A 13750-nucleotide genomic window follows, 5' to 3' on the forward strand; every position below is an offset into this window, starting at 1 on the left:
CTGGCCCTCAGCATCATCTACATTTCCCAATGCTGCAGGCCCATTCTTCCTTTCCAGGCCACCTCTCTGGGAATAGCTTCCTCTTCCACTTTGTACACAAATGTACAGGTGCACAAGAGATACACAAGAGCTAAAGAAGGGATGGGGTGGCACAGAGAAAGAGCTACACATTCCTGCGATGCTGCAAACCCTGCTTAGGTTTGGCTGCAGCTCTGCCACCACTGGGCAAAATTTGCAAAGATTTGCAAAGCCTAAAGAGTTGCATGATATAATTGCCCCCCAATTCCTTTGCAGATGACTATGGTTTTGTGTATTTTGGCCCTTATTGCTCAGCTATTTAAAAAAAAATGAACGTGTTTTGGAAGATCCAGATAGATCTGGAAATGCTTATTTCAGCCTATTAAATACAAACTCTCCTTAGCACAACAAGTCGTGAGACGTATTTCTCAATATACTTTAAAAAACAACAAAACACCCACAAACCAGGACTATTTATCTAAAATTACTTCCAGGCCACCTTTAGTGTGGAACCCTTTGATTTGCTATCACTAATTAGCTCCTGGAAAGCTAATGCTTGCTTTCAGCTTGTCTCCAGTTCCCCTCCCCAAGCCCCTCTTGAGATTGCTGCAGCTTTAAGTAAATCCATGGATGGACATTCTAAACCCCTGTTTAGTCTTTATGCCACGCTGCACACAGAAGTGAATGTACAATAAAACCCATAGTATCACTGAAACACATACTCTGGGAATAGCTGAGCTGGAAAGGCCCTAAAGGCCATCAAACCCAACTTCCTGAATCTGAGAGATGATTACCCAAAGTATTCACGCAGAGAATGTCTTAGGGCAGGCAGTTGTATTAGGTGACTCACTGGTCCCTTCCAGTTCAGATTCTATGGCTGAAACAAGATGCAATGGCAGTGTTGCTGTAAAAAAAGGTAATCCTGTGCCAAGTTCTCCTTCCTCTGCCCACAAAGGTATTGTCAAGGTAACATGTGAAGTTATCTGATTTATGCCCCTGCCAACACCAGCCAATAACATGAAGCATCATGTCATAATTAATATAATATAATTAACATAATAAGTAATGTTGCATGTTTCCTTAACTACACGTTACAAGGAGCAGAAGGAGAAGTCAACACAGAGTTTACCATGCCTATGAAAAGTTCAATACATTCTTCATTTTAAGTAAATGAAGCATCTCACTGACTCTGAATGAACATACCCATGAGCTTAAAATTAGTTGTAAACTGAGGGGCTTCATTCTAGCACATTAAGGATCAAGCCCTATGCATATATCTCAAGTACCATGGCATTAATGAAGAATTTTGTTTTGATGCACTTACAGGAACAGAATCCAATACAACCTGTTTATCTCTGGTCTGCTGGCAGAACTAAGACCAGTGTATTTTCTAAAAGCAGGAAAAATGTGTAATTAGTTGCCACACTGAATAACTGAAGCCAGCAGTTTGTCTATATTGAAGTTCCTTTTCATATAGAGTGTTCAAGCATACTTTAAATGTTCATTTAACAAGTCAGTGGCATTTGCATATTAGAGAAAGGGTAGGGTTTACCTTAGGTAGCTCTTCAATTTGATTGGCATCTAGATAAAGCTCCTCTAACGTCCGTTCAAAGTTAAAAACTTCCTTTGGCACCTGCTGAAGGCTGCAGTGGGAGTAATCAAGCACTGAGATTATTTCTTCTTCCCCTCGAAAACATCGGCACGGCACCAGGCGGCCAATAATTTTCCTTTTGGTTGTCATCTCCAAATGCTGCACTAAAAAATAAAATAAATAAAATAAATTGTTTCCCAAAACCATTTCTCATTTTATTAGAAAAACACCTAGTGGAATGTCTAAGATTCCTTTCAACAGCATTTTAATATATAATTGGTCCATTCAGTATAAAACTTCTCAGTATAAATCCTCCAAGACTTTATTCTTAGTCAACAGAATTAATATCAAGTTTCTATATATCATGTTTTAATTTTTTTCTAGCTTGGTTAATTTTGCACGCAATGCCATAGCCACAAGAATATGTTCTTCCATAGCCATTATTTGTTTTACTTTCATTCCATAAGGCAGTGATATTTTTAACTTAGTTGCATTATGAACTATTGGTCTATGATATGAAAAATGGATGGAATAACAACACAAATCATATGGCTTTGTGTGTAATCACAATTTATATAAAGCTTACTCAAGCTTGCTATTATGCAGCAAGATGAAGTGACCTGCTTAAGGCAGCACCAGCAGGTGGAGGCGGGCAATACAAGGTACAGAAAGGGTCGCAAAGTTCAAGCGACTTACTCAAAAATTGGCTGTAAGCCTATCCACTCATACTGAATACAACTATGATATATTGTTGAAAAGTTTGATTTTTATAATGAATGTTAACAATGCCCAAATTCTTATTAGTCCTTTGATAATTATAAAGTATGCTTATTTTCAGAGTTCTATTTCTACTTGATAACCCTGAGGTCTACTTACTGTTTCTAAACCTATATATGTATGTATATATCTGTATCTGTATCTGTATCTATATCTATCTACACATACACACACCATTCCTTCCATCTTCCAGCTTTTATTTGTCTCTGTTTTCACAACTGGCAGAAATTAAGATAGTTAGATCTCTTAGGTTAGATCAACTTAGAGCTCTGTCGCTAACAATACATATACTTGTCCTTAATGATTAAATAAAAGTAAGACATTTAAGAACATAAAAACAGCTGTGCTGGATCAGATCAAATCAAATACCTATGTAGTTCAGCATTCTGTTCTCATTATGGCCAAACAGATGCCTATGGGAAACTCACAAGCAGGACATGAGTGCAATATCCATGGGAAACCCACAAACAGGACAGGAGCACAATAGCACCTTCCTGCTTGTGTTCCCTAGCATTTAAACAGTTACATTTCATAAACATACCAAATAATACAATTTAATGTGCTAAGTTTCACTTGAACATTTGATAAAGTTTAAGTACATTAAGTTTAAATTTCCACCTCCCCAAACTTCCATTTTTTTCCCAGGAAAAAACACCTGAAAATGTCTTCCCATGGCTTCAGAAATTTCAGAATTGTACACCATCATCAGAATATAGACGCAATAGAGTTTTAATTTATTGTTCACAGCTGTTTACTCTAAAAAAGACTTTGTTGTGGTCTTATGGACCATCAAGTCCTAGAATCAATCATTCACATAATTTATTTTTATTTTATTTATTTGTGATATTTATATACCATTATATATAATAAAATCCCTAAGCAGTTCACAAATAAATATTAAAATCATATTTAAAATACAATTATTAAAAACATAAAACATTAAAATAATTCCAATTACAATAAAAGCAATACAAGGAGCAGTACGATGGAACAACACGATTAATTTAATTACAGTTCAGGGAAAGCCTGGGTGAACAAGTGTGTTTTCAAGAGGCATTTGAAAGATGCCACATTTTCTGCCTCCTGGACAAAGAGTGGGTGCCAGTACAGAGAAGGCCCGCCATTGGGGTATTGCATGGTGACATTCCATTAGTTTCGGAATGATCAGCAAGGCCTCTCCTGACAATTGTAAAAGTCACCTGGTATGTATAAGGCAAGGTGGTCTGCCTTTAAACCACTCAGGCTGCAATTCTATACTCATTTATCTGAAAAGATAGTGGGGCTTGCTTCTGAGTAGACATGTTAGGATTATGCTGTTAGACATAATCTAAGGTCATTAGCTTCAAACTCGTGAGAACTTCAGGTATTCCATAATTTGTCACAAAACTAAAAGTATGCCCTTACCAAATACCATCAAATCATAGTTTACTAAATAGTTTAGTTGTTTACCATCAAATCGTAGTTTACTGAATAACTTAGTTGTTTGCCAATTTATTATCAGGCATAAATACTGTTCCAGGATGAGACTGGAACAATATTGTCAACCCCTGTATGCAGCATATAATTTTTCCGCGGCTGGCCTACCCAGGAAACTTAAGTTTCTTCTGCGGGTATTAATGGCTGCTGTGCAACTACGCATGCAGCTCCTACTACTTCTTGCTGTAATACAAGCATGAGGATATACATGGTGGTTCTCTGTCAGAGGCACAACAGCTAGATACAACCAAACATGAAGAACCTAAGATTGGATAGGGGCTTTCAAGCCCTGCATTATGCTGGCATGTTGGGAATATTGCAGGTGAACTGGCAACTAGTCAAAAGATTTATGGGCAGAACTGAAATAAACCAGTCCTTGGAAAAACAACAAAGAACACATGTCAACTTACGTTTAAGCTTATTTCCACTGAAGTCAATGGATCTAAATCTATGTACTCATACTTAACTGGGTTGTGGAACTGGCTATTCGTGAGCACAAAAAAAATTGCCAATTCAGAAGGTATTTCCTAGATTTTCTTGCATTTATTTAGGATTTTAAATGTCTTGGCTGAAGCATTTTCTTCAGGGTAAACTGATGGGAATTTTGCACTGAACTATGATTTTATGAATACATGAATTCTGAATTACAAAGTCATGCATTCACAAGTTACAACTCATTATATATGATGATTTATCATTTCATTTGCAAGTTTCATTGTGCGCAACACCAATTTGCATATCTATGCAATTTATATATCATTTTGAATATTCATAGTCTGCACAGTATGCCCTGGCCAATATGGAACAGCCAGAATACACACTAGAGCACCACCTTTCACTCCTACAAAGGACAATGGGTTGGGATGGTGCTGGAGAAAGGCAGTGGGGTGGCAATTTGAGCCAGTTGTTCCTTCCCACTGCAGTCCCTTGTGCCCCCTGAGAAGCTGCTCCAATGGGCTGCGAGACCCTCTTCAAAAGCATAGGAGGTGGTACTGGGGGGACTGCAGGGGAAAGGGAGAACTGGCAAAAATTGCAGCCCTTGTTCCTCCAGTGGAAGCCTCCACTGGGTCTTAGTTCCCCCAGTCCCCATGAATAGAAGGTGCCCAACCCTTTGTGAAGGAGCATGTCTGGATCAATCTCATTGTTTATCACTTTACCTACACCAGTGCTTCGGTGTCTGCGCAATGAACTGCCTATAGCCCTCAGGCACAATCATAAAATATTTAGTTTTTATAAAACTGCTGCCTCTTCTGAGTCTTAATGGAGAAGGATAAGTAAACATTAAAAAGCCTCTATTCATGATAGAGGCTAGAGCCTGATAGAGGCTCATTAGCAACTATCTGCGGAACTGAGCAATTACAGTGGCTACTTTGCATCCATTTCTAAGTAATTAAGCTCAGAAATAAAGACATAATTTTATATTCATGCTCATTGGGAAAGGATTTGAACAGAAAAGCTGGAAGAGCTTCTTATTTGTCTGACAGGGAAAACTGTTTATACTGGGTAAACATTAGTGTAAAGAAGTATCATAATTGAAAGAAACTAATCACATCAATATTGGTCCATTTTTGGAAACTGGAATGCTGAAATCGGAACTTGCCAGAATAGAACTGAACTCTGATTTTTCTTTTTTGCTGAGTTTTATGAGAATTGGATTTTCTAACACACAGGCTACATACACTAAACAATGTATATGAACAACTGCAGTACAGGTCTTTCTCTCTCCTCCCCACACCACTTCCATTTGTACTCACATCCATCTCAGGGTCTACCTCTAAGGCCAAATAACTATGACATCAAGGAGAAGGTTGGAAAGATCCATCAGCTAGAGGTCTTGCTGGACAGACACCTGGTTAGCAGGATCTACTAGGGTTTTCTTTTTGTTTTACTAGAGCAGAGGCCCACCAACCAGGAACAAGAGCAAAATGATGTCTCATGGCAAGGGCCGAACATACAATTAGAACGAACATACAATTAGAATTAAAGAACAGGGTCATTTTATTTATTTATTTATTATTAAATTTATTAATCACCCATCTGGCTGGTCACCCAGCCACTCTGGGCGATGTACAACATACAATAAAACAGTTTAAAACAATAAAATTCTACAATAAAAACATTTTCTAAAATACCCTAACCCACCCCAAATGCCCGCCTGAACAACCACGTTTTTAATGCACGATGGAAGCTAATTAAAGAGGGGGCATGGTGGAGTTCCCTAGGGAGAGAGTTCCACAGAGTGGGGGCCACCACAGAAAAGGCCCTCTCCCTCGTCCCCACCAGTCTACGTAATATTTACGTAGCCTATCATGGCCAAAAAACAGGAACGCAAATGGTGGCCACCATAGCTGCTGCCATTTGCGTCCGCAGGCTCCACACAGCACCTGTGAATGCACCTGGCTGGCAGCTCTGCGGAGTTGCCGCGGAGCGGAACCAGCTGGGTTAGGATTTCGGGGGGAGGTGCGGAGCGCCTCCCCACCACCGCGAATCACCCCGTCGAAAAGCTAAGTGACTTTCGTACATCCTACTTCCCCTCCATCACAAGGGCATACACGTTCATAGTATGGCACCTTTCGATATCTTCCCTCTAAAAGCACAGATGGTAAAACATTAAATTGAGCTAACATAAAGACGTTTCTAAATTTGGGGATGTTAAGTTGGTCAGATAATTTGCAGGCACAAATACCTAACTCCAAGAGAAGTAATAATTGGTGACAAAACTTAAATAGTTCTGTATCCCATACTCATTGTTTCATAGTTAGTTTAGCTTTAAAATATCCAAGAGCTATTAAACTTCCAGTTGTAAACCCGTAAGTCAGTAATTTCTCTGTCAACAACCTTCTCCATGTTGGCTGAAAAGCCTCCGTTAGGGTCAGTGGGGCCAATCCTATAGGGGCAAAAACAAGTTTGAGCCAAACATTTATCAAACAAAAACAAACCATACACCAAAACTGCTTAAAGCACAATGCTAACCAAATAGATTACAGTAACTTCTTTAGCTCCATTATGCATCTCCTGGACTGAAAGAGCCTTTCTGGCTCCAAAGAACACTCAGACGCTTCATTGTCTCAATAGTGAGAGTTCTGTCTGCCTCTGGCAATCACAAGGAGATTAACATATGAATGCTGTCAGGACAAATCCCTTTTTCTCCTTCACAATTTCTCAAAATGTGAAGAACAAGTGAAAGAGGCAGAAATGAACATCACTGAGACCAAAGTGCACCTGGTTTCATGTTTATCAATTCCAATAACAACCTTTCTGTCTGACTCCCTTTGGCCGAGGGGCGTAAGCTAAAACAGAGAGCAAGGAATAAACCAATTTTATAATTTAGCTGGACCAGATGCTGACTTTTGATGTATTGTACAATAATCACATTTTTAATTAGGATCAGCTGTTAAAGTTTAAGCATGTTTATAGTGCATGTACCTCAGACTGAATATTACGAATTGTCCCTTCCCCTCAAAGATGGGTGAGGAAAGAAGGGAATACTCCCCCACAAATGAGTAGGGGTACTCCCCACCACAATACCACACAACCTGTAGAGAAGGAGAGGGCAAGAAAATCAAATCCACCCTAAAAAGATTCAATTATATTCATTAACACATGGGAGATGCAGCTAGTACCCATATGCTCAAGGCCTTCATATATCCTACTGTGTAGTTATAAACATGAACAGTACCCAAAAGGGACACACTTTAAAGTTACAGCACATATGCCTTACTCATAATGGTGGCAAAATTTACTTTGAGGTTTGTGATTCCTAAAATAAGGGATGAAATCCAATGCATGTCAGCAAACTTGTGCCTCCATAGAGGACCTTCCCCTCTTATCCTCCCCTGCAGCCCCCCCTTACTCCCCCAAATCTGCTCTGGAGGCTCCTCCAACTATCTGAGCAGATTTTGGGGGTGTCTGAAGTACTTTGGCCACGTAATGAGAAGACAGGACACCCTGGAGAAGATGCTAGGGAAAAGTAGGAGGGCAAAAGGAAGAGAGGCCGACCAAGGGCAAGATGGATGGATGATATTCTGGAGGTGACGGACTCGACCTTAGGGGAGCTGGGGGTGGCGATGGCCGACAGGAAGCTCTGGCGTGGGCTGGTCCATGAAGTCACGAAGAGTCAGAAGTGACTGACCAAATAAACAACAACAACACGAGGGGCTTCTGGGAGACGGGGGCCCATTCCACTGAGGGAAGCTGTTCCATCAGCCAGACAGGTTAATTAGAGACATAAGGTAACAAAATGTCGACCACAAGATGCAGGGCCGATGACATGTTGCGACAGTCCCATGGTTGTCATGGAGACCATGAAGTCCTGAGCCGCCCCTGACAAAGTGCTATCAGCATGAATGTTGAGATCCCCCAGAATCAACACTCTTATGTTCTTATCTTTTCTTACTATAGCTTTTTCCAAGGATTGGGAGATATATTATGGAGCAGTAGCAATATCCATCAGCTAGTGACATCATCTAGCCTCTATTGAAACAAAAAGTTTTAAATTTCTTGCCAAACGTCTTCTAAGTCTAACAACAACAACAACAACAACCTATTCCTGACCACAATTCCTGACCTTTCTGGGCCCTTGCATACAAAGCAGTGTCATTGTAGCATTTTTCTGAGTTTGGTATTGTATAAACAAATGCCCCTGGGACACCACATCTTTTGTAGCTTTTCAGATCATCTAAGGTTAACAAATAATTAAACAATGACATGTATTTGGAGACCTCTCCAGAAAACACACTTCCCCACAGGCATTCCAAAAACAGCATTAGCATTGCAGTTATTCTACTGTAGCACTGGTGCTTAAGACAAATCTCAAATGCCATTTTGATGGAAACCCAGAACAAACACAGCACAGGAAATGGAAAATGTAGTTATGTTTAATGTAGTGCAACACAGAGAAACATTATAGCTTTTAAAATGTCAACAGCACAAATACTACACTATTCTAATAAGTTATTCCAATTCTTTCAAAGAACATTGCAATTTCTTATGGAACATAAACATGTTTTTGAAAAATCAAGCTAAACAAACAAAGCATTTACTAGCTAAAGCCAGAGAAGTGGCTCAGTTGCTCATCTTAAGAGTCTGAGCAGAAGTCTGACTTTCAGGGTAAATAGAATTAATGTGGTAGTCTTAACCAAGTCTCTAGTCTTTGCTCATCTGCTTCAAAAAATGACAACACACCATGATAATCTGCCTACATTTAAAATGGAAGAGTATTAGTTCTGGAATATAAAAGTAGCCTGCCTAGGAATTTAAGTGAATTTGCAGAACTTTGTGGCACCTGTTCATGCTATACTTAGCTCTTTGCTCCTCCCGCTAATATCTGATAATAAACAATAGTGTAGAAAGCATAACAACGTGTTCACATTCTGAAAAAAAAGCATACAAACTGATTTACAGTGGCCTGGCCATATACTTAATATATTGCAGTGTGGAACGATAACATTCGAGCAATATTGAGCCAATGTTAAACTGAATGTGTAAATATGAACAGCCTGTGCCCAAGAGGTGTAACTAGCCAAAGTGTCCTATTGGCTTTATTCAAAATTTGGTAGAAAATACTACTACAGGGGTACAGATGTTGCTGGGCTGCAACTCCCATTTTCAATCCTCATTGGCTATGCTGGCTGTGCTGATCAGAGCTGTGGTCCAAACATGTCTGGTGGGCCACACATTCCACCCCCATGCTACTAGAAAGAAAGGTCTTCCTTCCTTTAGCAGAAAATCCTCCAGTGTCATAGTTCCATTGAATAGAAACTTCATCCCAAGGACTCTTGCCAGACTCTGAAATCCTGGTATCCTTGATGGTACCAGTTTTGATTAAAAACCAAAAACTATAGCTGTAGCTGTATTTACTGTACCATATGTTAATCATATCAAATAGTAAATACTAGAGATGTAGACTGATGATATTCCATTGAACTATGAGCCATACCTCTGTTCATAGGGATCTGCAACAACATCGACCATTGCTATCTGCCTATCAGTCATTTGATACACAGGTTCAGAATTTTTGTAATGCTGTGAATGGGGAATCCTTTCATGCAAGAACAAGTGCATGGGTCCCCGGAACCATATAGGGTTTTAAAGGTCAAAACCAACACCCTGAATTTGGCCTGGAAAACAACTGGTAACCAGTGCAACTCCTTCAGCACTGGAGCGATGTGATCTCGCCGGTGGCTGCCTTTAATCAGGTGTGCCGCCACATTCTGTACCAGCTGCAGCTTCCAAACCATCATCAAGAGTAGCCCCACGTAGAGTGCATTACGGTAGTCTAAACGAGAGGAGACCAGAGCATGTATTACCGATGGGAGCAGATGGTCAGGAAGGTAGTGGAGCAGCCGCCATATCAAATGGAGTTGGTACAGCGCTCCAGACGGGCCAGGAGGATACCATGGTCAACGGTATCAAAAGCCGCTGAGAGGTCGAGGAGAACAAGGAAGGAGCATTCACCCCTATCCAGAGCCCTCCTCATATCATCTACCAAGGTGACCAAGGCCGTTTCTGTCCCATGCCCAGGCTGGAAGCCTGACTGAGATGGATCTAGATAGTCGGCTTCTTCCAAGTGTGCCTTCAACTGCATCACCACCACCCGCATAATCACCTTGCCCCAAAATGGCAGATTCAAGACTGGGTGAAAGTTGTTCAGAACTTGGGGATCCAAGGAGGGCTTCTTTAAGAGTAGTCTTATCACTGCCTCCTTGAGGGCTGATGGCATCACTCCCTCCTCAACGGAGGCATTCACCACCACCCCGATCCCCTCACCCACTCTCTCTCTGCAGCCAATAATGAGCCAAGATGGGCAAGGATCAAGTAAGCAGGTGGTCGGCCTTACAGATGAAAGCACCTTGTCCACTTCATCAGAAGGAAGAAGCTGGAACTGATCCCACAAAACCGGTTTGCCACAGACCGCCTCTTGTTCACTAACTGTATTCACAGTGCATGGAATAACACTCCTAATCCAATCAATTTTATCTGCAAAGTGCCTTGCCAAGGCCTCACAGGAGTCCTTAGAATGCTCCAGCGGTTCTGGAGCCACTGGACCGACCAGGGTCCAGTCGGTCCCTGGTAACCCACTTGGAACAGCCTCCTGGGACAGCACTCTGCAGACGTGAGGAAGCATAATATTCCTTTTTTGCTGCCTTCACCGCCACATGATAGGATGAAGATACAGCTCTATCTACTGATAGGACTAGTGGCATCTACAAGAAATACACCACAAGCAGAAAAACCCCTATTCTAAATTAAAATATGTTGTTACCTTCTGCCAATAGTCCATAAATTCTTGAGTAAAATGGTTTGTAAAATACATAAAAAGCATAAACATACATGATGCAGTTTCCCCAAATTTTGGTATGTGTGTTTTTGTTTTTGTTCTGTTGCCATTATTTCTGCATTATCTATTGTTGTTGTTCAGTCGTTCAGTCGTGTCCGACTCTTCGTGACCCCATGGACCATAGCACGCCAGGCCTTCCTGTCCTGCGCACTCTCCCGGAGCGTGCTCAAGTTCATATTCATTGCATCGGTGATGCTATCTAGCCATCTCATCCTCTGCCGTCCCCTTCTCCTTTTGCCTTCAGTCTTTCCCATAGGGGTGGACGAAAGTCACTTACCTTTTCTCGCAGCTTGTTCGCGGTGGGGGGGAGCGCTTCGCTGCTCCCCCCGCGAAGTTCAGGCCGGGGGGGGAGGCTTCCCGCCTCGCCCGGCCGAAATTCAGGCCGGGGGGGGGAGGCTTCCCGCCTCGCCCGGCCAAAATTCAGGCCGGGGGGGAGGCTTCCCGCCTCGCCCGGCCGCGAACACGAAAGTAAAAAAAAAAAAAAAAACAACGTCCCCTGATAGGCTACGTGACGATTCACGTAGCCTATCACGGGTAGATCTGGAAAGTCAGCCATGATAGGCTACGTGAATCGTCACGTAGCCTATCAGGAGACGTGTTTTTTTTTTTTCTTTCATTGCAATGGCGGGGGCGGCAGCCGGTCGAAAGACCGGCTGCCGCTCCCGCCCCGCTCGAACACCGGACGAACCGCCAGCCGGACCCGCCACCGGGAGGGACATTCAGGGAAGGTAAGTCCCGTCCTGGGGGGGGGGGTGCGGGGGGGGTGCAGAGGATTTCTCCCCGAAACTTGTTCGGGGGGCCGAACACGTTGGCGCTCGGCCCCCCGAAGTTTCGGGGAGAAATTCTCCGCCATCCCTACTTTCCCAGCATCAGGGTCTTTTCCAGAGAGTTTTCTCTTCGCATTAGGTGGCCAAAATATTGGAGCTTCAGCTTCAGTATCTGTCCTTCCAATGAGCACTCAGGGTTGATTTCCTTTAGGATTGACTGATTGGACCTCCTTGCAGTCCAGGGGACTCGTAAGAGTCTTCTCCAGCACCACAGTTCGAAAGCATCAATTCTTCGGCGCTCAGCCTTCCTTAGAGTCCAGCTCTCACAGCTATACATTACTACTGGGAAAACCATAGCTTTGATTAGACGGACCTTTGTCGGCAAGGTGATGTCTCTGCTTCTTACTATGCTGTCTAGGTTGGCCATAGCTTTCCTCCCAAGGAGCAAGCGTCTTTTAATTTCATGGCTACAGTCACCGTCTGTGGTGATCTGGGAGCCCAAGAAAGTAAAATCTGTCACTGCTTCCATTTCTTCCCCTTCTATATGCCAGGAAGTGATAGGGCCAGATGCCATGATCTTAGTTTTTTTAATGTTAAGTTTCAAACCAGCTTTTGCACTCTCCTCTTTCACCCTCAACAAGAGGTTCTTGAGATCCTCTTCGCTTTCTGCCATTAGGGTGGTATCGTCTGCATATCGGAGGTTGTTGATAATTCTCCCAGCAATCTTAATTCCGACCTCTGATTCATCCAACCCGGCATTTCTCATGATGTACTCTGCATATAAGTTAAATAAGCAGGGTGACAATATGCAGCCTTGTCGTACTCCTTTCCCAATTTTGAACCAATCGGTTGTTCAATGTCTGGTTCTTACTGTTGCTTCTTGACCCTCGTACAGGTTTCTCAGGAGACAGGTAAGGTGGTCTGGTACTCCCATCTCTTTAAGAATTTGCCACAGTTTGTTGTGATCCACACAATCAAAGGCTTTAGCGTAGTCAATGAAGCAGAAATAGACGTTTTTCTGGAATTCTCTTGCTTTCTCCATGATGCAGCGAACGTTGGCAATTTGATCTCTAGTTCCTCTGCCTCTTCGAAACCCAGCTTGTACTTCCGGTAGTTCTCAGTTCGCATACTGCTGAAGCCTAGCTTGTAGGATTTTGAGCATCATCTTGCTGGCATGTGAAATGAGCGCAATTGTGCGGTAGTTTGAACACTCTTTGGCGTTGCCCTTCTTTGGAATTGGAATGTAAACTGACCTTTTCCAGTCTTGTGGCCACTGTTGAGTGTTCCAGATTTGTTGGCATATTGAATGCAGCACTTTAACAGCATCATCTTTTAGGATTTTAAATAGCTCGGCTGGAATACTGTCATCTCCGGTAGCTTTGTTGTTACTAATGCTTCCTAAGGCCCACTTGACTTCACTCTCGAGGATGTCCGGCTCAAGTTCAGTGACCGCACTATTATGGCTATCAGGGACATTCAGATCTTTCCTGTATAGTTCTTCTGTGTATTCTTGCCACCTCTTCTTAATCTCATCTGCTTCTGTTAGGTCCCTGCCTTCTTTGTCCTTTATCATGCCTGTCTTTGCACAAAACGTTCACTTGAGATCTCCAATTTTCTTGAAGAGATCTCTAGTCTTTCCCATTCTGTTGTTTTCCTCAATTTCTTTGCATTGTTCATTTAAGAAGGCCTTCTTGTCTCTCCTTGCTATTCTCTGGAACTCTGCATTCAGTTGGGTATATCTTCCTCTTTCTCCCTTGCTTGTCGCTTCCCTTCTTTCGTGAG

The 13750-nt window shown here is 42.2% G+C and overlaps 1 protein-coding gene across 1 annotated transcript in view; it reads right to left on the minus strand.

Moving 5' to 3' along the window:
- The window catches only part of LRRC7 (leucine rich repeat containing 7), a 296928-nt gene that overhangs the window by 174689 nt on the left and 108489 nt on the right, over nt 1–13750 (minus strand). The window contains exon 2 of the mRNA XM_084852238.1: nt 1571–1773. Within this exon, the coding sequence (XP_084708364.1) occupies nt 1571–1759 (189 nt within the window). The 5' untranslated portion in view covers nt 1760–1773. The remainder of the gene's footprint in view (nt 1–1570; nt 1774–13750) is intronic.

Source organism: Heloderma suspectum, chromosome 4 (genome assembly GCF_057233095.1).
Source record: "Heloderma suspectum isolate Gila_16-S chromosome 4, 16-S_ref, whole genome shotgun sequence".
Classification (NCBI taxonomy): domain Eukaryota; kingdom Metazoa; phylum Chordata; class Lepidosauria; order Squamata; family Helodermatidae; genus Heloderma; species Heloderma suspectum.